Genomic DNA, 26,589 nt, shown 5'->3' on the forward strand with positions numbered 1-26,589 from the left:
GGGAGTGAAACCTTCTCTTGATCTACAGCTGTTTAAAGATTTCAGTATGTCATCAAATTTTGGGATTTTTTCTTTTTTGAAATTCAAAAACTCAAAACCTAAGACCCGAAAAAATCTGAAATTTGGCAGTTTTCGTCAATTTTACTGGTACTACCACTGCACAAAAAATTATCAATTTCTGAGATGCCAAGGTTCAGACCCCGGTTGATTTGGCATGGAATGGGCCTACTACGTTGGAAGAAACACTCATTGTAAAGAAATATTATAGTTTCCTGCTTTTTTAACGTTTGATTGTTCGACTACCTTGCATTTTTTTTGTATGTATACGAAATATTTTCTTTCTGGGGATTGAAATTGTAAATGTGAATATTGCATACGCGTGGGTGCTTTCTGATGGGGCCAGTGGTGTCGAGATACACGATAAATTATTTCGTAATTACCATATTCAACATTCGTTTTAGAATTTCTAAGGCAAAAATGGTAATCGGGGATCATTTTAGGTATATTTTTATTGTCTTGACTTGAAAATTTTGATTTTTCTAATGAAAAAAATTGATTTATGGCTGTAGCCCCATCACACCCTCCTCTGCGTACGCAAGTGGTAAAATGTTGAGAGAGGAAGGTGGAGAACGAGCTGTGGGAAGAAATCACTAAAAAAATGTGCATACTTTGTTCCATTGAGAATAAATTTCCTTGCCAAGTTGATTTATTTGTTGGAGAGAGTAGACAAGTACAGGTGGACGACTGAGGAGTTCCCCCTCCCCTTCTGGTGTCGTCACAATACTTGGGTTCCAAAAACAACACCGCACTTCGCCCTTTTTTTCTATATTTCTCGTTATCTAACTGTAAACATAAGGCAAAGCAAACATTGGCCAAGTCGACAGACCACATAACACTGTCCATAACCAAAAACTAGAAGTCATCAACGATGCTTTGAAAATAAACCCAATATTTTAATAATCCATTAAAATTTACTGAAAATAATCTTTTCATTTTTCTTTCCAGACAAAAAGTATTGCAGTCCAGAAAGTTCATCTTTGATGGTTAACAATGGACGTGAAGGCATTACTGCATCTCTGGTAATAATTGGATTCGCCTTATCGCTTCACTTCTGGCCAACAATAAGTAATCGAATTGGATTGTCTTTGTGAATAAAGAACAAGAAATTTGAGTCTTCAACAGAAAAAGTGCGTCGGGGAAAACATTGTTGTGAAAATGGGCAAGAGTAATTCGTAAATTTGTACAGTATGCCCGACTGTTTAAATGTGCGATAATGTGCTTGTGCGTTTCACCAGTGCCTTGCGAAAAATGTTGAACGTTTTTCAGTTGATTACGAAATATTTTTTTGTATGTCGTAATGTTTGTATAGAGGTTTGATTTTTCTATGTTGATGTTCGTTTGAGATGCAGTCAAGTCTTGCGTGAATGTAATGGAACAGTAATTAAAAGTCTTGATTTTACAACCATGCTGTTTTAGTTTCTTCATAAATGCAATGAAATTAGGAGGGAGCGCTGTGGGATGGGGCCAGGCACGTAGCAAGGGAGTTAGCTCTGAAGCCCCTCCCCCCCTTCCATCCGAAATCCTACAAATGTTTCTTTGAAAATAGTGTATATTAATATTACTTCCTTAGCAGGATTAAACATCTTGTTCAGGGTGTCCCAGATAAAACCGATACGCATCATATGTATTGTTCATTACAGGCTTTAATATGTGGGACACCCTGTATAATAAGTTGAAATATACTGACAAATTCATCTTCAGGGCTTTTTCCCACGCTTTTTAGCCTTTAGATGACGGCTGCTGATAAGGGGTGAGCCCCCCAAAATAAAATTCAAATCTGGGTGGGGCTACTGGAGCTACAGCACCCTCCTCCACGCCCAAATGAATCCGTGTAAACAAACTGAGAAAACTGTTTGTAGGGACGAATATATATATATATATATATATATATATATTCGTCCCTACAAACAGTTTTCTCAGTTTGTTTACACGGATTCATTATATATATATATATATATATATATATACACACACACACACACACACACACACACACACACACACACCCCTGTTTTCCCACCCTCCATTAAGAGGAAGCTGGACTTTTCACGCCAAAGCGAGGAAGTTTTAAAAGTGCTCTGATTGGACTGAGATTTTTATACGTAATAGAGGTATTCCCGAGGATAGCGGGAATCTGGGTGTGGCTGCTATACACTCCATGGAAGTTGAGATATTGACAATGAATGGGCGGACAAGCACAGCACCCCCAAGAGAGGAAGGTGCAAACTTAAGAGTATTGCGAGGAATCGTTATTCATTTGTTATTTCTTAGGTCACACACTGCGTTGACGAAACGTTATGTAAGAGGAAGCCACAAGCACCAAACCCCGAAGCGAGGAACCAACTAAACACAATAGTGTCCGTAAAACGTGAATAGAGAGGAACTACGTGTCACGTTATGATGAGTGACGGGTGATTCGAAGCGCGCGCTGGTGTTTGACGTTCCTAACTCGGCCCCCATTGGCTGCGCTACCTGTCAGCAATCTGCCGTCGATCACGCGGCAACCCAAGCACCGCCCTCCATACCAAATCATATGGGAATAAATGTTGCAACAATGTGCGAGAGCGTCTCCGCGCCAAAAGGGGTGGAACAAGCTGGTTTCGGATGGCTTAGTAACGGTGCAAGCGGTACGACAGGCGAGGAACGTACGTACGGTGGCCATTTTCTACCTCGCGCAATTAGTCGACGTAAGGTGAAAGGACATAAATGGGGAGATAGACTAAATTGTGGTAGAATGAAAAATTATTCTTATAAAAAGAATATATTTGAATTTTCATCACATGGAATTGTTACTTGTTTGGGTTAGTTCTTAACACCGCTTTATGCACAGAAAAGCTAATCGGGACTGGACCTACAGTTTAAAGTGGAAACCAAACCACCGTGCAATGTGCATCTACCACCACCATTGCATGGCATCAGATAATATTATTTCGATGGATATTGTGATGCGTTGGAGGCTGATCGCTGTTAGTATTGTCAGTTGGGATGTCTAGATAAAACTGTTTTTTCTTAACTTCCATTAGAACGCCGTTAAGTCATGTTAATATTTACTTATATTTATTTATTTAACATAAAATATGTGTACCGTCACGTTGACCTAGAAGATGGTCGGCCCCCGTTGCGGAGTGGTTAGCACATCGCGCTGCAACGCCAGGGGTCCCGGGTTCGAATCCTGACTTGGGCATGAACGTTTGTGATTTCTATTCATCAATTTCATCATATCATCACTCATCCCCATCTTCGCAAATTAGCCAAAAGTGGCACAAGAAGCGAAGTAAAATAAATTTTGCTTTCTAGTGTCCTTTCGGGAGGCACTCGCTTCACTTTCACCGGCAAATGTTCCACACGTAGGACGCTGCTCCTCAATCCTCAATACTCAGTGGTGGCGATTGGGTTCCAAAACTAGGGGTCAAGGTACCAAATCTGGGTGGGGGGGCAAAGACAGTATATTTCCCTTTGTAGATAAGATTTAGCATAGTGTGAGGGCAAAAGTGGCGAGAAGTGGAGGCAAATGCCCCCCCTCGCCTCCTTCCTAATCGTAACCAAATAGCCCTTTCACAAAACAACATCGAAAACTAAATCAACCGCATACGTACGGTCGCGGACACTTGTCGGTTGTAATGATTTAATTGAAAGTCAATGGTATTGTTATAATCCAGAAGTGTCCCTGACTGTACAACGTGCAAAGTGTCAACTTAACAGCTTAGAACAAGCGAGGCAACCCTAGAGGGCCAGGGGTGTGGAGGAGGCAAGGGGAAACTCCGAAAGCGAGTGACCTTGACTGGAGTATACTTGGCGTCAGTATTGCCAATAACTTGAACGTAAGAGTCGTGAAAAGTCCTTAGAAAATCCGCTAGAATGTCGCTAAATGAAATGTAAAGGCTCTAGAAAAAGTCGCAAAATGAAATGTACTTCTAAAAAATAGCAAAAAGGTGGAGAAAATCGAGTACTTGCCTATAAAAGCAACATTTCCTCGTTACTTTCCTCTTCCTCTGAACACTGCACTTCACACTGATTACCGATGTCAGATACTAAATCATCGAGAAAATGCACTGCAAGAACGTTGTTTATTATTTCTGTGCACTTGGTTTTATGCAGGCGAATGCATGGTGCACTGCAGCTGTCAGTCACCAAACCTTTTCATACATAATTCGGACAAGTGATTCACGGTTAGCAAAGAACAGTGTTCGGCAATGAATAAAGCTAAAATAGCTTCAGCACTAGAAGTATTTAAATTTTCCGGTTTGAACTGTTTTTCTTCTGTTTTGCAGAACAGAAGTAACCAGATCTGACTTTATGTTTCTGTGTTTCGAAAGTTTTTTTCAGATCAGTAGTTTGGGCATACAGATAGTTCTACTTTGCAGTACTTACAATACGCTTTCGCCGTGTCACTATCGACAGGGGTTAACCATTTGTAGTTTTCCCACTCCTTCCGATAATGTTTCTTGTATTGCGGTTTTCCCCACACTGGACACTGCCCTGCCCTGGGCTGACCTGCGCACAAACACACACGAACTTTATAATTTACACTAGCACTTCCTTTGTCACCACACACTACCCAAAAAACTCCAATCTGAACCCACGCACGACGCGACCGCGAAGTCAAACGTTCTGTTTTATAATAAGGCAGCCGCAATGGCGCCAGGAGGAGTGTCTGATAACAATGAGCTGTGAACAGTGATGTTTACAAACATCACAAACCATACTGGAAAAGGGGGTACGCTTTGCTTCAGTTTCTCTTTGTGCATCAGAAGTGAATTACGAGGGTATTTCCTTATTTAATAACTATAAAACGGACATTTTTAAGCATTTAGACGTACCTACGCAGATATTTTGTGAATTCTCCAAATTAGTCGCTAAAGAGCACACGAAGTAGCCAGAAAAGTCGCTCGTCACTTTTTCACGTCTTTTGTCGCCAGCTAGCCAGATCCGCCAGATTTAGCGACTTCTCGCTAGAGTTGAAAACACTGCTTGGCGTCAGCTTTAGTAAAGTGTAATATCATTAATTTAGAATTCATGAATACCTTAAAAATTAATTGTTCAAAGAATGATGAAGTAACTTTCTTTGTAAACAAGAATTACACTTACAGGCTGTATTATCGATGTATATAAATGTCTGAATTATTGACAATCCATTTGTATTTTGCATGAAAAGTGTTCACAATTTAGATCCCCTGCTGTCAAAAACTCTTCGCCATAAATCGGCACGACAAAAATGTTAATTAAATGAATTTCACTGTTTTAATGCGACGTAATATCCAGAAAAGAATATTCCCTCTTGTTTCTCAGCACTTGATTTTTATTTCACTAGCTTTGTTGCTGCTTAGGCTATATCAGAGAAGAAGCCTCATGATTTTTTTTTTTTTCAGAATAATACACGAGCTTAATAAATTCCGTGGCGTAACAGTTCTGCACATGGTCTACAAAGATGTCAACGGAAAGTTTAAAGAAAGCGTCAAGAATGATAAATAGAAAAAAATCGACTTTGGTAGTTTTTGTTCCTTTTGTGCGGTCCTGGAAGACAATATGTGTAGTCATAGTTAAAGCCCGCTTATTCCTCTTTCGGTGGAGCCCTATTTCAAATCCGTGGGTTTAGCTGCTTGCACGTAACATTCATTCCAGTGACTGATAACTTGCACTTCTCCAGCATTCAGCATTCAAAGTTTACCACCGCCTGGAATTTCAGGATGCGGAAAGGGCTGTTGATATGTTGTTTTGACATCAAATAGAACAGATGTGCAAATTTTCAGATTCACACAATTTTTGCAAGATTAAAACCTAAATTGACGGTCTGTAAGTTTAAATGGAAAGTTAGTCTCTTTGGCTGCCCCAGTCGTTACAAAGCTATCAAGGCGCGAAAGAAGAATCCCTTTTAATTTTATTTTTTATTTTGTGCGAGACATGAGAGTGTATAGTTGTGTTTGTCCCATTGCACACTCGTAAATGCATTCTCATCGTCACCGCAAGAGATAAAAAACAACGAAAATAACTGAAGAAAAAGAGAGCGAGTGTCGAGAAGTTTCGACCTATACAATCGTTGAGGACGCGGTGCAACCTAAAAAGACCAATACTGTTAATTGTGTGCATTACCTTGTTTTTGCTGATCGCTGATTACATTGTTTTTTTACATACTTGTAAAATATGCATTGCACATTGAAAACACTTGTTTTGTAAATATAAAACCAATCGAACGCAGGCTTAGGGTTGTCCGACCTGTCATGATATGCTGGAACTGCTGTTGTCGTCGTGAAGAGATTCCTTCCTAGAGTTTTCTCACTAGCCACTGGATTAACTGTGATCCTATATATTTTATACCCTGAGTCCCTTACCGTTGGAAAGAAGTATGCACACAAAAATTACAAAGCAATTCGAACTTTCAGGATTCGTGATTTTGTTCATTTCCCTTCGCTCTTGTGCCACTTTTGGCTAATCGCGAAGATGAGGATGAGTGGCGATACAATGAAATTGATGAAGGAACACTCCTCACACACCCATGACGAGGCCGCGGGATTCGAACGCCGAGACCCCTGGCGACGTAGCGTGCTGTGCTAACCATCCACCACGAAGGCCAGCCTTTCAGGATTCGTCCATTACAGTGCGGCGAGGGGGTTTAAGCTTTCACGTTTAAACGTACGTTCCTGTCGCCAGGAAAGAGATGAGCAGGCAAGCAATGTTCGTTTTTTTTCACCCATCCTACTGGTATAAATCATGGTTGCAGTTTAGTGTTGCTATGCGAAGGTAAACTTCCCTCAGGGCAGGAGAATTGAGACAAAATTTTAGGCGAAAAGCAGTGGCGGCGCCAGGGGTGCGTGAGTGAGTGCTTGCGCGCCCTTTAATTTTCTTCCGCATCCCTTCAGCACACCCTACGTTCAACTGAAAACATTAATATGTAATATTATGTCATGTCATATTGAGGGCCGAATGATAGGTTATTATTGTATGCAACAGGCAAGCACTGAAAGAGGTACCAATACTTTTCTATACTTGCGGCAGCCTCTGTAAAGATCAGCGGCCGTTTTTCTTCTTTCGTCAGCATTGTCGTTATCAATTTTTTCTTCTTTTGTTTCTTCAAGTGGTCTGTTCGTGGTTTTTGATAATTGGCTATAGATTAATGTGAGTTATGTTTTTTTCTTTCTTGCATTGTTCATAAACGGTTTGTTTTCCGTCTACTTGTTCTTCCTTACACTGGAGCAAAAAATTCAGGTACTTTTAAGGTATCACCTCATCAGGTCGTGCTCTGGAAATTATTTAATGCGAGTTGTAACATGAAGGGTACTGTTCTTCTTAATACGTTCTATATATTTGTTCCACGTTTAATGTCCAGTAAACGTACCATTTCAAACTTTTCCAAGACTGTTAGGAAGATGCCCAATGTTCACGAAGAAATTTTACAGTTCGTTGTTGGGGATAGTGCGGCAGAAGGGATTTTAAAGATGACACAGTTCCTGTACTCTTCGCGTTTTGTCTTGTGGCAGACGGTGCCTTCATTGGTTACATTGAGAAGGTTCAAAAATTGTCTTTTTAAGGGCAGGATGGTTTTATTTTGTATTTCACTACATAGTTCAATAAGACTGCAACGTGTATCTGAATGTTTACACTGCATGGTATGACCACTTTCTTGTAATACATATCGCACCCCCTAACTTTCTTTCCGCAACCCCTCAGCACCCGTAGATGAATAATTCTGGCGCCGCTGTTGGTGAAAAGAGATCGAAACTGCAGAGATATTTGAAGATACAGTCGTTGCATATTAAAATCAAGCTGAATGGAGGCACGAATTATCAGTTTTTCATAATTACATATTTCAAACTTCTTACTTGGGAAAACCGTATTTTCTTGATAAAGTTTTGTGATCGTGTTTTAGTTTTTCCTTGGATTAATGGAAATTTTTCATAATGCAAAGGAAAATTATACTTTCCACTTTTTGCAACAGTTGTTTGTTTTCTAAGTAACAATTTACGGAGTTCCGTGATTAATAATGGAACAATGAAATCTGAGTGCTCGTGTTCCCATTATCGCGGTTATCAGCTGAAAATGAGTTTGAGTTTTTGTTTTGAGTCCACTTTATGCACAGAAAGTCTAATCAGGTCTAGTCTTACAGTTTAAAGTGGTATCCGAAACACCATGTATCGAACTCAGAACCCCTTGATTACAAGGCGATGACGTTACCACTGCGCCACCGGGGAGAGGTCTTGGCTTAAAAATCGAAAGATTCCTTGGTAAAGAAAACATTCTCTCTTTCAAGTTTTCATGTTCATGCCTATGTGCGAAATTTAAATGTAAGTACAGAGAAGTTCCCAATGTTTCATTTTCTCTCTCCAAGCTACTCGTGAAGAAAAATATAAAAACCATTAACGTAAATAGTCATTTACAATTTTGAGCAAGCCTTTACATGACAAATTGCATGATATGCTTACAAAATTTCGAGGTTGTTTAAATCAGTTTGATTTAAATTGTGTGATTGACAAAAATCAGTGTTCTTTTAAAATAAAATAAATATACAATAATGCACATAAGTAATTTGTGAATATCAGAATCACTTTTGGTGAAGATACATCAATTTCTTGATAATTCAATAGTTTTTACTGGGCTTCGGTGTATAAAGTGGGCTTAAAATCAAACTTAAACAAAGAAACAATATCGAAGGAAAATTAAGTGAACAAATTATATGTACTCATGGAGTGAAACTCGTAAGAGTTATGAATGCAGCAGTAGCCCCCCCCCTTCCCAACAGATGAATAAAATCAGCTTAAATGTGAACTCCTTGGCGTCGCAAGGCCTTTTTACGTGACACGTCCTCTCGTTAATTAATTAACCGCCATATTAATGCTAAACTTCGTCACACCTTTTGCACTACTCAAATACTCTGGATTTTGAGATATTGAATGAAATGAAAGACGCAAACATATGCACCGCACTGCAGTGACAATGATTTATGGATTACTGACAAAGTATATCGGCAGGCTTCCTTTGTAACTAAATTTCTCGGAGACATTAGCTGCCACACAACAATCGTAACATAACCTCCCACCTTTAGTGTTATTGGAGAGTTTGGCTGGTTGTTTCCATCGCGGCTTCTCACCTTTGATCAAAGCCTTGCCGCCTGAAAGTCTCCCTCCCTTCTTTTATCTGCTCAAGCTACAGCCAGGGCATTTGAAGCGGTGTTTGTTTTTCGTTACGAGTACTTCGTCTGTGGGCTGCATAGGAGTGCGCAGACACTCTGATTAGGGGGAGGGGGCAAAAGCCTTGATGAAAATCCAGTCGGGAAATTAAAACCTCATTCCATATCAAAGGCGCATACCCAGATTTTTTTAGGGCGGGGGAGATCCTAAAATGTGGAACAAAGAGAAGGGCCGAAAATGCAGTTGGATTAGTTGAGTTAAATTACTTTACGTCACTTTTCTGCCACTTTTGGCTAATCGTGACGATGCGGATGAGTGATGATATGATGAAATTGATGAAAAACACTTACAAAGAACACCCATGTCCAGACCGAGATTCCAACCTGACGTCAGAGCGTGATACGCTAGCCACTCTGCCACGGTTGTAGGCGAAATGCTGTTGGAGTATTAGATGTCACCATCAATGCTATGGTGGTATTGCAAGGAGATATATAATTGTAGAGTTGAAATTATGGTCCAAAGTAACGAGAAAAATAAACAATAAACCTGGCAATAAACATCACAGTCGCTCACATACAAAGTCTGTCACACAGCGTACAACTGAGTGATTATTTTTGCACTCAATTCTCAGAAGTATTCTAATAGTACTTTCCTCAGCAAATTGTGTTTTCAATTTTCCATTAATTTTCTTACACCAGCACCATTGAACAACCATGATAATTCTAGGTTTAGATAATAATATATTTATAAATTAAATGATGCGCATTAGCAATGATTCTTCTAGTAAAAAAATGTCTATTTCTGAGTTAACCAATAGAACATTTTTGCATTTTCGCAGCACCATTGCAGTTAAAATGAAAGTCGGGACACTGATGGAGACGACTGGCCGAATCTGAACAAAATTCCCGACCCTTCTTTAACTAAACCTTTCACTACGCACACGTTTGCAAATTAAAGGCTCATATTTTTACATATATATTTACAAATATTGGATAACGTAAACACTGATCGTCCAAGATTAGAATGAACTTTTGCCGTCTTAGGAGAATATCTTATACTACAACGTTAGTCTTCTTACAGTTGGTAGAAGTTTCAAACGCCTCCAATGTCACTGACACAATCCTGTGCGACAAAATGTTGCTTAACATAAGGCAACAACAGATAATTTAAGCTGTTTAAACGGGTATCTGATATTGCACCATCTTAGAGAACACCCATTCACACGAACAACTTTGTCACAGGAAAAACAAAGTATCTTCAGCAGTGGCGGTCATGGACGTCCGCAGGGAGGAGCAAGGTAATTTTTCCAGCGGGGGGGGGGGGGCAAAGGAGGCATATATTTCCCCAAAATAGTGATACCCCTCAAAAACACTGCTTCAGTCTGAAACATAGGCGCCGACTCCATGGGGCTTGGGGGGGCTCGAGCCCCCCAATGTTAAAGATGTGGGGCAGAGCCCTCCAAATAATTTTGCTTAAGAGGATCTAATGTATTATTTTGCTTCTCTTGTAAAGTTTACTCTGAATTGTGCCACATGAACTGAACTTTAAATACACATTTGAAATGTTATAGACCATCAACTTGGGGGGGGGCTGAGACCGCAAAATCATCAACTTTGAGGGGGCTATGACCAGAGACATCAAAACACATGACTTATTACTATATACTAAGTATGTAATTATGAGTATTCTTAAATTTTTTTACTAAAAAGAGTTTCAAAAGACGATATGCATGAACTAGGGTAGTTCGGGCTACAAATGGCTCTCACATGACATTCAGAACGAGATCATTGATATATTAGAGAGATCTGTTTTGCGCTCCGTGGTAGCAGATATTAAAAGTCGGGAATATTTTGCTATCATGGTTGACGAAACTTGTGCCATATACATCCGTGGACAATTAATATTCTGCATTCGAACTGTGAATAAAAATTTTGACATTTATTAGGAATTCATGGGCTTTTATGAGATTCCGAACAATGAAGCCAAAACTTAAAAAAGGGAGAGCGAGTCATTCATTAATTTATTTCAGTGATCAGAGCCCCCTCCAATAATTTTGACAAGTCGGCGCCCCTGGTCTGAAATTATCATGTTCCTTCAATGCCCTAATAATAATTAACAAAAATTAGTGTGTCTGAATGAAATTGTGTGAAATACATATAATTTAAGGTGGACAGAATTTTAGAAAAAATATACATGTCGCATTTGACGTAGTATCAGAATCATTCAACCACCTAAGTATGAGGGAGTGCTAAAAACAAGAAATTTTCTGGAATGTTAATGACAATAAATTTGTTAGAGTATAAAGTGGGAAAGTCCAATTACATAGTAAATAATGTATCCCCTACGTAATTGCTTGGAACTCTCATTGACATGAAGATATTTCATTTTTCTTTAGTAGTATAATATTGTCGATAATATTCCTCTACACTAAATTTCTAATCGGCAGTATTAAGGGACAACTGCCCCCCTTGCCCACGCCTATGGTGGGCTGTACTCTTGAGATTTGTTTTACAAATTTATACAACACGTAACTACGGCCAGGGCCTTTATTGTTATAACATATTTTTCATTTGGCATCGAATCGAATACTTATCTACACTTAACTGATGAAAATCAGCCGAAATAGACAAACTTGACAAGGCATATTTTAACATATTTTACCAATTTCGCGTCTATACAACGTATTTCTTCAATGTTCTCATAATAAGACATATTTCTGTATAATTTCGTAATTGTCTTGCACATAATCGGTTATTTTATAATAGTGATGGGTCATGGCAGTTCCATTTCGGGAAGAAGTTCACCGGAGCTCGCTCACCGAAAGGAAGCGTTCACCGGAAGTCATTCAAAGGAACTACGAAGCCACGGAGCATGCTCTCGGACGAGGCAGTTCCTTTTAGATAGGCAGTTCACTGGAACTTGCTCGTTGAAGGAGTCGTTCACAGCCATACCAACACAGCTCGAAGTTGATTTCGTGGGCGGAGGAGGGGATGTGGGAGACTGCTTCTGGAGTGGGTGAAAAGAATTAGAGGGGAGGAATCCGTCTTCGTGCACATATTAAATAGCTATAGGAAACAATGTATCGACTGACCGACCGAGGTTCGGGAGCTGCTTTCAGGGTGGGGTGAATGAAAATACATTTTAATGGATAATTGAACTTTAGCAGACAAAAAGTCCTCATCGGAAAGGAAAAGTTGGACAAGTTCTCTTCCTTTCCAAAAATGAATTCCTACCCCTTGTTGTCGCAGTGCATTACAGCGCCTGGTGATAGATTAGGAAAAATAATTGTAAATATTTTAAACATGGACGTCCGCTGTATTTTCTCCAGGGAAGGGCAAACAATGTATTTTTCCAAGGTGTCAAACGAGGCATATTTTCTTCCAAAATAGTATAATCTCCTAAAAAAAGAGTTCAGTTTGAAGTTAGCATGAACCTGTAACGCCCTTCTAATAATTAACAAATTGAGATTGAAATGAAATTATACGTATGTGTAAAATGTACAAATTGTAGGTTGAAATTTATTTTCTAGGGTGGCCGTCGCCCCTCCCCACCATTTCAGACTTTCATGCAATTAAATGAATACACGGTCAAACAAACACCCGTAAGAGAATGGAAGAGAGGACGCTATATCTTTGACTACGAAGAATGCATTCGTATTTTTCAAGCTCTCTCCGCCCGGCCCCACTTTTACTTTGAGAAAATGGAAGAGCACGGAAACGGAACATTTGATATGATGATCTTATATCTATCAAGTTCCTTGCAATGCGACTTGCGAAAACATGCCACAAAAAAGGATTAAAGGTGAATTAGTTGCCCATCCCTCCCTCATTGTTGAGCTTCTGCAGCATTACTGTAAACAGAGTTGAACGCATAGCTACGCGGAAAACCGCCACTATCAACAATCAGCAACAAAAGAATGGACCTCGCTCTCTCTCTCTCTCTCAGGTTCGTAGGAGTGAGTCATCCAATAGGAGCGTTGGCAACATACAAGCAAAGCTCACGACTTCTGAGGAACTACCACGGGTCATGGCAGTTCCTTTTCGGGAACCACTTCACCGGAGCTCGTTCACTCAAGCAGCCATTCAAAGGAACGAAGGACCAACTCCTCCCGATGTTGGTTTCGTGCAGCTGAAGTGAAGGGGGTGGGGGAGGACTTTCTGGAGTTAGCTTGAGTGAAAAGGATTAGGGGAGAGGGAACTGCGCTTACTACTACTCGACTTCCCACACGAAAACCAGAGAACATACACGCAAAGCTCACGACTCCTGGAACAAGGAACGGTTCGTTCACGAACGACCCATCACTATTTTATAATTTATTCTTCGTACCTTTAACGCAACGGATAGTTTATATTATCGATGGCAGTATAATTAAATTAAGGACAAAGAAATTAAAAGAAGATGCCGTCTTTTCTTACCAACTAATGCAGAACAATAATATCCCCCCCGATTTTTTTTATCCCGCGACAGTTGATAGCTGTGCGAACATTATTGAGGAAAGAATGTACTCTGTCATTGTTGTGCATGCACAAGACTCACAGTAAACAAGTGTCAACTGTTCTCGTTTGTTTACCTTTTTCGCTTCTCACAATAATCAGTCAAAAGCAAAAATAGCATTCTGTACATTACAGCCCCTACTCTATCGGCAATCGAGTACAGGAGTTTCAAGATATCTTGTCGTTGGAGCCAGTGTGTATACTCTGTCCCTCCTTAGAATAATTGCAGTGAACCTCACGACATTTCCTATATTTTCCCACCACATTCTTCGGTTAAAGGAATTCTGTCTTTATTTAATACCCCACCTTAATCCATCTTCCCCGAATAATGAGAAATTTGAAAGTACTGTTGTGCATATATTTAGTTTAAAGGGAATATTTCTGCATTTTCTGACATTTTACATTTTTTATGACATATTTCTAATTTCGTGTGACATATTTTTGAACTTTTATGACATAATAACACACATATTTTACAGTTTTATAGGACATAAAGCCCTGGGCCCTACACATAATACATGCACTAAGCTCTTGTTCTCCCTTATTTGCATGATGACGATATGACCACGAACAGTGTTAATAATATAGAACACTGACAAGTATCAAACTGAAAATCTAACGGATGATTATGAGCAGTAATTAAGTTGTGAGAATTCTTTAAGGGTGTGCTGTAATTATGAAAATTTTTGTTTTGTTAAATGCTGGGACTTTATTTCTAAAATATAATAACAATAAGAGACAAATTGCTGAATGGTCTTGAGCTCCACAGTTGGCGCCACTGAGATAAATCGTACCTGGGCAATTCCGTTGAAGATTTTTCACCTATTTCATGTTCTTATGTACGTGGAACACTCCAGTACAAAACGAATTTTCATACACGTACGTTCAAAGGAAATAAAATCAGCTACTCAAAATTCATGGTAATGTAGTAAAAAGTCCTGGAAAATATAAAAACTTTTTTTTTCATCTATCATTTCATATCATATTTAACGGGTAGTTACTTCAAAGACACTGGGGTCACCTATCCAGAGGTAGCTTTTCTCACAGACCCCTTACAAAAGCACTGCACGGATCAATGCTCTTCATCTTCTCATTTACATATTATTTCCAATCCCATCTACAAGAAAGCATGCTTTTAATCTTCTAGTGTCAGTAGAGTGCCAAAGCAGGTGTTGGTTGGGCCATACCCCTCATCCCTTTGCCACAGCATTCCTTTAAAGTGAAGGCATCAGCCTCCCTTATGAAAATCCTTGACATACCACTGTATGGGGTACAGAAAAATTTGGACAAGCAAACCCGTGAATTGCTTTAAAGAAAATTGAGGGGGGGGGGGGTTATCGAGATACATGTACATCCGATTCCAAAGTGAAGTTATTTATATTCAGACAGAAACACGTATATTGCTGGGTGGTTTATGCTTGATTGTTGTAATTTGTATTCTTCTGAGTTGCTGTTTTCCCTTTTTTAGTTTAATAGCGATGATTGGATGGAATTTATGATGAGGCATGCCGGAATTAGTACTAGACTCCTGTGTAATAGGTTGTGAGTTGATTACTGAAAATACTTCTCCACCAGAAGCGGTAAATCTACTATTGGAAAAGTTGACGTGTCTTCATAAAAATAAATTCGCAGTACCATTTATATGCGATTTGCATGTTATGAAACGAGTGAATTATGGAAAAATAATGATTGCGTATTTAAATCATAGCTTAATCTTATGTACCCGTGGTGGATCTATCGGGAGTGTGTTACGCTGCCACGCGGCGAACACGGATTTGATTTGCAAGGTGGGCGATCTCCACGTCAATATTTGAGTCCGCTATATGCTCAAATAGGTTATTCGAGATGGGGTTACTGTTTAAAGTGCTATCCCAATCACTGTGTGCCTCTATGGAGAATCGAGACGTATTTGTTCGGCTTGCAAGTTGTTTTCTTGCAATTGTTAACCCGGCAGGACGCACGCTGTGTAATTTTAATTGTTTTAAAGCTTGTACTTAGTAATACCTTTATTGATTAATTTAATTTTATTAATTTTGATCATTTGAATGGAATCACACAATTGATAAAAACGAGAAAAAAATAACATGTTGAAACACCAAACTGAAACGTGTGAGCACGCGTTGGGTTAAATTTATCCAGGCAGTTTCTAAGATCCTGCTAACTAACGAACTAAATCAATGGGCCATATTATCGGTTACGTCACTGGCAGACTGCTGAACTTCGCACACTTTTTCTCCTTATGATATACGATTTGAGCTAGATCGCAAGGCAGGGCCGGCTTTAGGGCGATGCAAACGGTGCCACCGCATCAAGGCGCTGTAGCTGTGGTGGCGCGTCAGTTAAGATTAATTTGATTGTTGTGTTGCCTCTGCACTAAAACCACCCTTTCTGATATATTTCGCGATATGACGGAATACTTCCTAATTTCGCATGTCATATTTGTAAGAGACAGATGCAAGGGGCTGATGGGATTACAGAATCCCCAAATCCATGAACGAAAAATAAAAATGTGGGAAATGTTTGAGAGATCATATATATATTTTTTTTTGCTCACTACACTCGCAATACAAATGTTTTGAAAAGGGTCATACCAAGTTTATACTTAGGCCTATTACTTTAAAAATATTGGTGCATTATCAAACTAATGTTGTTTTTGGTTTGCAAATAAACATATTTGCCAAAAAAAATGTTGCTCGCACTCTAAAACATTTTAGGCATCATCAAATGTTTCTGCCTTGGGTCTCGTGTTTGATACGCGGTGTAGGCGCAAAATGGCCCGAATCCCACTTTAAGCTGTAGGTCCAGTACCGATTAGCCATATTGGCATAAAGTGGACTTAAAACACCAACTCAATAAATCAATCAAATGTTTCTTCTCTTAAAACTAATTCCGACAGAACTAAAAGATTTTTCTTCCTAAAATTGATGTGTGGCGCCGAATTCTTTTCTTGATCGGGACCCAGGAGTGCTCACAAGGGGAATTCATGGCGTGCCTGAGTCATGGGAATATTTAGGGGGGACAACAGTTTATAGTTTAGCTACCAATTATACATATCTTCACACAAAAATGTGGGGATCGTTTCGTTTGATTCACTTGTTATTGATTTTTAGTTATGATTGTTATTATGTACAGTTTATCTACCTACCTGTGGTTGATCACGGCGATGGGATAGAAATGAAACACCCCCTCTCATGCCTTTAGAATCGGTTTGGATGGGTGGGGGACATGCTGTTCTCATTAATACAAGGTTAGTCAAGCAAACAAACTGATAATAATAAGGTTCAGTACACTAACAATGGCAGTGAGACTCAGCAGTTTTGTACGTTTTATGTTAGCAAACATGAAAGTGAGCCGTGCCTTTTCTATCTTGTGTCTTTTAATTTCAACTGCAATGAAAGGTTTCGAATGCCATGCGCCTTTCGATTGCTGGCATCTCGACCAGTGGCAAACATTGTCTCTATGCACAACTCCTTAAAAGAGAGTAAAAGTTCAGTTCAGGCACAGGCGACATGAAGGGTTCTGAAGATTATGTACGATCAGCAGAAATGCATTAACCCTTAAGAATCGCTTTTTTAGACCATACGTTGTTGTTGTCCAGTTTTCGACCTTTCCAAATGTGCAGGTATTGTATAAAATTCTGATCACCATACCAGTGACAAGTTACTCTGCAAAATGCACAAGGAGTGTCATAAGAATCATTAAAAGCAGACTACGTTCGTGAATTGCTGATGAGTGGTTAAAGTCTACCATAATTCCATCCTGTGTGTCCGATATTTCAAAGTGGTACAAAATGAGGAAATTATCTATAGTTTTGCTGCAACAACTTTGTAACGTCAGAAGTTATTATAATTTATCTAATTGTTATTTCACTCAACGTCAAATAGATTGATTGATTTGCTTTGTGCCACTTTTGGCTAATTTGTGAAGATGGGATCATGATGAAATTGATGAATGAACACTAACAAACATCCATTCCCAGGCCAGGATTCGAACCCGGGACCCCCAATCAATGTCAAAGTAACATATAATAAACATATAAATGTATATATTGAAAACAATACCTAAAGTAAACATGTAGTGCTTACATTTGTTTATATTGTATTGTTCCGCAAATTTTTTGTGACCAAAATAATTTCAGTAAATAATTCGGCATAAAGGTGGGGGTGGGGGAAATATTATATCTTTATGGGGGAAGGAGTGCGTCAAAGGCCTTGGGGAATGGGCATCCCTGCCGGGATGTAGATATATTTAGCTAAGACTTTCCTTCAAGTTTAGGTTTCCTCAAAAAGGAATGAATATTCCTACAAAATGAACTTACATGTTTTTGAAATGAGACATGCATTTTTCTTTATATTCTCAAGACACAAAAACAGATTTCGTGACATTGAATCAGAGGAATGAATTTAACGAAAATGTACTCCCATGTAATTCACAAGATAATCCTTGAAAATGAAGATGTGGGCGCCAGCTTGTTTCCTCGAACAGGGCGCAGCCAACCCTGAGGCCGGATCTATTTCAAGGAAAGGAACTAGCGTTTGGGATGGCTAGATCTGGAACTCGGGTGATACTGGATCCTGATATCCGGTTCTGATTTTCGGTTCCGGATACCCAATTTTTATTTTCATACAAGATCCGAATCTACAGTTCTAGATTCAGATGTAGATAATTAAGCATGTCACAATTTTTGTTGTATTATCTTTATACTACATTACTACTTACGATACTCGTACGTCATGCTTCTAAATTGAGCATAGAAATGAAAAGGTACTGACTGTATCGTATTTTCGTCGATATCTGGTTACTCCAGATTCCCGGAGACACAAGCAATCATAAAGAGAGTTGTCATGTTTTCTCTTCCGTCCTATTGTTCGCAAAGTTAGCATATAATTACCGGGAAAAGTAACTTTAGAAGTAACTAAAACAACCTGTTACATTTACCTAAAAAGTAACAGAGTTGCAGTTATTCCCTTTGGAAGGTAACTGCGTTACAGTTAGGTACTCGATGAATTTAAGTATTAGTTGCAAACGGCGGCATTATAAGTAACGAATTACTTCGAAGCACTGACCCATCTCCACTATTTACTTAAGTACATAGTCTAATCTTCACCTTCCCGTTGCAAATTTCAAACACTTCTGCCTTATAGTGTAAAAATTATAATAAAATGAACAGTTAAATTGTAAGCAAGAAATACCATCTTTCCAAACGTGAGATCACACATTCCAGTTTGGTACCTTTCTTGAGGTTACTTTTTGGAAATTGGAAATAAGCGAATATTACACAAGAATGAATCCACCACGACAACTAGCGCCCCCCTCCATCTTATGACCCTTTGCCTCACAGAGGGTGGTATTGATTATTTTGGGCATCACTCCTCGAGCAATATGGTTTACCATTGAATCTGATCCCAACAGATACATGATGCTACTATTGACGGGAGTTGAAAAACACAATGGCTATGCAGTTGAACCTGAGTTATACGTATGTCAAGGTGAAGAGAAAATAATACGTATAACTGAGAATTACTTAGAAATCAGATTTACATAACACGCCATTATTAAAATAACTGCATCTATTTTGAGTTACAACATACAGTATAATACAGGTCATTTCTGTAATAAAGTGCTAAATTAACGAATTTACAAGTTAAAAGTTTAATTCTTAAGTGCATTACATTTGTCACTTGAATAGTTGTATGTGGATTAGCGTTGACTTCCCGTATACAATTTACTTTCTGACCAAGTAGGTAACTTTTCCTCTCTCATGAATTGAAACTCATATTCATTGTTGCAATTAGCCAAAAGTGACAATAAGACTGTGTTAAATAACAAAAATCAAATAAAATCAAGAGGAAAATAGATTAAAGAGAATTATGTAATGTTTCAGGAAACACATAAGCAGCATGACTTTTTCTTTGCCAAAGAGGGGGGCGGGGTGTACTGGACCCTGTGCTCTTTTAGTTATAGCTACAACCCCCCCCCCCCTGTTAGCATCCATGAATGTCCTAATTTTCTGTTAAGAAAACGTGGCCAACCTAGTGTACGTACAAAATAAAATTCGTATCTTGTTCTCAACAACTGCGTCAAATCTCCTCTGATTTCATGCCGCGTGCCGCCTCTGTTTGTTGTCTTCTCTGTGACACCGCCGCGCCGCACTACCCTTTCTCGCAATTCCAGACCGACCGCCGCCATATCCACCTATCCTGTTGCGTATTTGTGTTTTTGTGTGACATTGTTGTAGCTTGGTTACGTACAAATCAACTGTATTTTATGTTATAGGTTGATTGATTGATTGATTTGTTGTTTAAAGTCCACTTCGGTCCACAATCGGGACTGGACCTACAGTTTAAAGTGGATGTTATAGGTATAACACAGAATTACCTATAAATGCATTACGTACAAGTAAAGGTTAATTAACACGTTTTAAAATTATATTTTCCCGAGACCTACAGTAATTTACGTATAAAACCGAATTATGCAGAACTGAGTTACGTAGATCGTGACAGCTACGTTCAGATTGGGTTCGATTGTTGGGCCGAGTAAAACAGGCAAACAGACAGGCTGATCTAGAATAGGCATATCATATTGTATCAACTTGATAATTCACAGTTAATTCAAATCACCAAATTTCGTACTTGTAACTAATAGTTGCTATTTGTTAGAGTTTTCAGTGTAAAATGGCCTTAAAAGTGCTGTATCTGAAACTTTGAATAAATAAAATAAAATAAAATAAAATAAAAATATCGCAACATCAAATATATCATGTGATATCGGTTTGGTGTTCTTTGATTTCTTTTTTTACTTAAACCTATCCAATCATTAATTTTACCTTTACACCATGCACCATTAAAGTGTTTATCGAACCTATTGGCAAACAACTAATAAACACAAGAAACCAACCAACACAATAAACAGCGTCTAAAATAGAGGAGTAGCATAACCAAAATCTCTCTTTTCTGTCCGGTTTAATTCATTGATTTGGTGTGTTAAGTCCACTTTATGCACAGTTAGGCTAATCGGGACTGGACCTACAGTTTAAAGTGGGATCCGAACCACTATGTGCCTCCACCGGGTATCGAACCCGGAACCCCTTGATTACAAGGCGACGACGTTTCTGTCCGGTTTAAGTACTAGGGAATAATAATCGGAGGTTGAAATATTCAGCTAATGAAGGGTTTTCTTCTAATCTGGTAATTCGCTTTCTACTTTTCTAGTGATTAACATTTTATGTTTGCAGTTGCAGGTGCATAAAAATACATGTTTGGTTGAAAATATATTTTAACGCCAAAAAGAAAACTTGTGAACTATCAGTCATTCGTAATGCGCCCCCAGGGCCTCCCCGATGGCGCAGTGGTAGCGTCGTCGCCTTGTAATCAAGGGGTTCGGGGTTCGATACCCGATGGAGGCACATAGTGGTTCGGATTCCACTTTAAACTGTAGGTCCAGTCCCGATTAGCCTTACTGTGCATAAAGTGGACTTAAAAAAACTCCAAATCAACAAAAATTAATGCACCCCCGAAGCTCGGCCCCCTTCCCCCGCACGATGGGGTTGCGGGGGTGTTATTTACGCCACTGGTTATGGCTTATTCTTCTTAGCACACAGTCTAAAATTTTGCCATCTTCTCATTTATTCGACTTCTATTTTGTTTTAACCTGGGTCAAATACGGGGCCATAACTCCCATCAACTACATGGGTACGGCAGTGCGAGCTTGGCACAATCAATACTTATCAAAGCTCTCAAACCGTTGAACTATCACAAAAGCCATTGTAGAGCCAGTAATTCAGACGTATGGAAACTGTGAGGCTATTCTTTCACTAAAAACATTTAAATGACTATTATCAGATTTTACGATAATGATACCTTTAAAAAGTCACAAACCTCCTCCACAAACCATACCCAGACACTTTCAATTCACTATTCTGTTTATGACAGTATTAAAACACGATTTGTGAAAGTTTTTGATGAATTTACTTACTTTTATAACTCGTAATGCAAGATAGTACAGTTGTTCAAAATTTTCTTGTGAAGTAATACATTTCAAGCCCGATGAGACGCGGCAAGAAATTTCATAAAATTCCAGATTTTTCTTGCAGACAACAGGAGCCTACTAGGCGTATGTCCACAATTTTGATGCGAAGAAAATCGTAAATTTCAAGAAGTTTTTACTTGCATTTTGCTATTTATGGTCAAAATTATATGTATCCAGGTTAATTGCGGCATGAGGATGAACTATTAAATATGTGATAAATGAAACACAATCTAAAGGCAGCCACACCCTGCCTGACCAGGATGAATAACATGACTCATTGAATTTGCTGTCAGAATTAGTAGGTCACTCCACTAGACACTAAATAACAAAAGGGGAAGTGAGTTACATTTTCCTTCAAAATTCGATTACTTTAAACAAGAAGAGTAAAGTTATATACACCTGTTTCTTCAATCTATTAATATTTCCAATATCAATTTTCAGCATTTTATGGAGTTGATTGTATCAATATATATTTCAATGCATAATAATTAGGATTATTAAAGTATAATGAAAGCATTCATTATAATTGAATTGAATTGTTGTTTTAAGTCGACTTTATGCACAGAAAGACTAATCGGGACTGGAACTACATTTTAAAGTGGAATCCGAACAACTATGTGTTTTCACAGGGTATCGAACCATGGACCCCCGATTACAAGGTGACGACGCTGCCACTGCGCCAACAGGGAGGCCCACACAGACCTATTATAAGTCTCGAAGTAAAAATCATATGTTGCAACAAAAGGAAAGTAGTTAATGACGAACTAAGCATGCAAAAACAATAGTAATTTGTCATACACACATTCTTCGTTTGGCAACTTCGCTCATTGCTATACCATTTCTTCCCTCTAATCTCTTCAACGCTGTCACTTACATTGTACTTAATTCCTAGCTATACAAGCGATTTCAGGATTATTGTGTTTCTGCACAGCAACAACAAGAGAAGAGGGCCTTGGGGAATACTGCACACACTCAAAAAGCCAAAACATAGATATCAACTGAGCAGAGGGTCCCACGAATCACAACTGTTGCCACTTTCAGGTGAATGTGGAGGAGGGGATACAAATTATATACGTATACGTACGTATATAAACACAACTGTTTATTATTATTATTTTATTTATTTGCTTACATAAACGTCCTCGTTGTTCCCAACGGAGAGAAAACCACAACCGTAAATCTTGGTGCGTTGCCAGAATTAATTATATACAGAGCATTCCCTTACATTCGCTACGAGACTCGGCGGCAAGCGGCCCGGTAGCAGCGCTCGTCTTTCCCTGTGAACGGGGTCCGCGACAGTCGCTAGAGTCGGCTATTAAAATTACAGTTTTCATATTGTGTACTAACCTTGACTACAGAAGGTGTTGAAAATGATGTCCCTCTGCTGCAACACATTCCTGGCATCTCCGAAGGTAATTGGCATTTACACGTGCAAGTTTGTCTACTGTAATTGTCCCGATTTCTCGTACAATACTCTCTTTTAACTCACTGATGGTGTGCGGATTGTCTTTGTATACTTTATTTTTTAGATTTCCCCATTTTTCTTTCCACTTTTATTCAGAACTGACCCTGTTACTCTAAATTTTTTTACGAGGTTTAATATAGTGGTTCTATGTGGAACGGGAACACCAGGAAATTTCGTTGCAAAACGTCGTCGCACTTCTCCACAATTCCTCTTTCCGAAGTAATACTCGACAACGTAAATTCTTTGTTGCAATGTAAACTTTTGTTGTGCCATATTAAGCCACAATCTTCAACACACGGACACGACACAACACAACTTCCGAGGGAGGATTATACTGGCGTCAGTCTGCAACGTCAACAGAAAGGGAAAGAGAGCGAAGGCAGGGAGAGCGAAAAAAACAGACTAGCGTGCGACTGTCGCGGACCCGTTCACTGGGAAAGACAAGCGCTGACGCCGGGCCGCTAGCCGCCGAGTCTCGTAGCGAATGTCGGGGAATGAATGCTCTGTAGAAGTGCTGAGAGGGTGTGGAATGAAATTTAAGGGGCGCGGTGTTGAAAATAAAGAAAACATGAAACATGCATGCATGTTTTAGCCACTAATTGAAATTCCAATAATATGCCAATGAAGTGGATAAAACTAGCGAAAGGTGTCCCGGGTTCGATACCCAATGGAGGCACACAGTGGTTCGGATCCTACTTTAAACTATAGGTCCAGACTTACTGTGCATAAAGTGGATTTTAAAACTCCAACTGCTACACTCTTGCTCGGTTTTAGTACAAGACATGTTTAGAAATTTGATTGATTGATTGATTGATTGAGTTGGTGTTTAAGTACACTTTGTGCACAGTGAGGCTAATCGGGACTGAATCTACAGTTTAAAGGGGATTCAAACCACTATATGCCTCCACCGGGAATCGAACCCGGAACCCCTTCATTACAAGGCGACGATGCTACCACTGCGCCATCGGAGAGGCCAAAAATTTGAAAAGAACAGCTTGTTGAAGGGAGGCCAATGACATACATGAAAAATTGGAAGATTTTTTCCAAAGAAATGCAAGCAAGGTATTTTCCCACGGGATGGGAGGGAATATGTTTCAGAAAATTGATAAGACACATTTGACTTTTTACCCAATAAAAAAAATTGAAAATTAAGAATTCTATTTACAACCTTTCTACCTGCATATTTAAATTCGATCACGATCGGACGATTTTTTAAATTTTTTGGATTTCTTGTTTGGAAAACGCAAAAAACGGCACTTTTTTTTATTCTCAAGACGACTAAAAATCGAATCATACTCGAAAAAGAATTGGTTACTATAGCTTAATACAGAATTGAAACAGTCAAATTTTGATGTAACTCGTTTTTATGTAGGTCTACTGATTAATTTTTAATTGGAGTCCAAAACTCGAGTATACATAATTTTTGATCCGACAGTAGGCAGACAACAAAAACGGTGTATCAACAACGCAAAGGATAACACAAAGCACCTGACACTGAGCTATAGGCACTTATCGACAAACACAGACTTCGTGAAACATAAGAAGAAACAATTCTTAACAACAATGCTGACAAAAGAAAGAAAATGGCGGCTTGCCTTTATAAACTGCCGACAGTACAGGAAAGAAATCGACGATCGGTGTTTACCTGTTGTAAACAATAACAGCGGTCTCACTTTAGAACGTAACATTCGGCGGTGAATATGACATGAGATAGCATGGCACTCTAAGAGTTGTTCTTGTTGAGTTGGTATTTTAAGTCCACTTTATGCACAGTAACGCTAATCGGGACTGGAGCTACAGTTTAAAGTGTGCCTCCACCGGAGATGGCACTCTTAAGAGTTGGTGTTATTGGTTGAAAAATGTGTGCGGAAGAAAATTAAAAGGTGCGCAAACACTTCTTCGCACCCCCATCCCCGGCACTGACAAAGAAATGGTAGTTCAGAGTTGCCAAGCGTCTGGTCTGAACGTCTGACCACTCTCTCCCCTTAAACAGGACAGGGAGGGGGAGGCGGGCGGCGTTTTCGTTTGGTTCGTTTTTTTTTCAAGGGTAGCAAATAACTCATTGCAGTTCATTCCATCAATACTTGCGTCAGTAACATGTCTATAAGCAAAGGACAATTTGATCAGATCTCAATGTTTTCGTACTTCATTACGTACTCTATTAATTAAAGTAATTATTGTTAATATTATTAATATTAATATACATATTCAAACTTGCAAGCAAAAATGTAATTTCAATCAAGTTCAATGTAAGATTGTTTTTAAGTACACTTTATGCCTAGAAAGGGTAATCGGGATTGAACCTACAGTTTAAAGTGGGATCGGAACCACAATTGCCCATGGGCGTCCGGAAGGGGGGGGAAAGGGGGGCCGTGGCCCCCCCCCCCATGGAAAATGAAAGTCAACTAAAAATATGTATTTCACACATATGATTTCATTTTAGCCGCAATAATATGTGTTAATTATTGTATGAACACCATAAATTCAAATTAAAGCAATGTTTTTTAGGGAACAACACAATTTTGGGGGAAAATTTGCCTTCGTTTGCCCCCCCTGGAAAAAAATACCTTCCTTGCCCCTCCCTGGAAAAAATCCTGCGGACGTCCATGCAATTGCCTCAACCGGGTAACGAACTCTGGACCCCTTGATTACACTACTTCCTGGAGAGAGAGATTCTAAAATGGCAAACCTAGGTTTCTCAATGGGTTAACACTTGTATTGTAACTGTGAATAGTACAGGGTATAGAGAATATGAGAATCGCCTTGTAAACTGGCGATATGCAGTGGAGGTGCACTATACACTGGTTTGGTTTGATTTGGTGTTTTAAGTCCACTTTATGCACAGTAAGGCTAATCGGGACTGGACCTACAGTTTAAAGTGGGATCCGAACCACTATGTGCCTCCACCGGCTATCGAACCCGGGACCCCTTGATTACAAGGCAACGACTGCGCCATCGGGGAGGCCCTATACACTGGTTCGAATATTATATTATATAATATATAATATATTAAATCTTGTATATTATATTAATAACTTACTTTCTGCCCTCCAAAATCTGGGGCAGAGGTTAGTTCAGTGTAATACGACGCCAGGGTTTCCGGGTTTGAATCCCGGCCTGGGCATGACGTGTCCCTTCCTAAATTTCTTCTAAACACCACACATCCGCACCGTTGTGGTTAAATAAAATGGCAGAAAAGCGCCACTGTGAAAAAGTAATTCACGGACTGTAACTTCTTTCTTAAAATGTGTCAGTCATATTTCTGTCTAATTTCGTTGATTTTAAAAACAATTTTAAAAATATATATTTTTTAAAATTTATCAAGTGCTTATTTTTATTACAAAGCGAAATGAAATAGAATGTGTATGGATGAATGAGAAAAGAATCTGATTCCAATATTTCAACTGATTTCACAGTCGAA

General features: G+C 39.1%; 1 protein-coding gene across 1 annotated transcript in view; it reads left to right on the forward strand.

The window, feature by feature from the left end:
• Nucleotides 1-26,589, forward strand: part of LOC145978164 (angiotensin-converting enzyme-like) — a 153,431-nt gene that overhangs the window by 42,565 nt on the left and 84,277 nt on the right. Inside the window, exon 13 of the mRNA XM_083110602.1 lies at nucleotides 1,006-1,149. Within this exon, the coding sequence (XP_082966728.1) occupies nucleotides 1,006-1,149 (144 nt within the window). The remainder of the gene's footprint in view (nucleotides 1-1,005; nucleotides 1,150-26,589) is intronic.

This window comes from Lepisma saccharinum, chromosome 24 (assembly GCF_977018435.1).
Source record: "Lepisma saccharinum chromosome 24, izLepSacc3.1, whole genome shotgun sequence".
NCBI lineage: Eukaryota > Metazoa > Arthropoda > Insecta > Zygentoma > Lepismatidae > Lepisma > Lepisma saccharinum.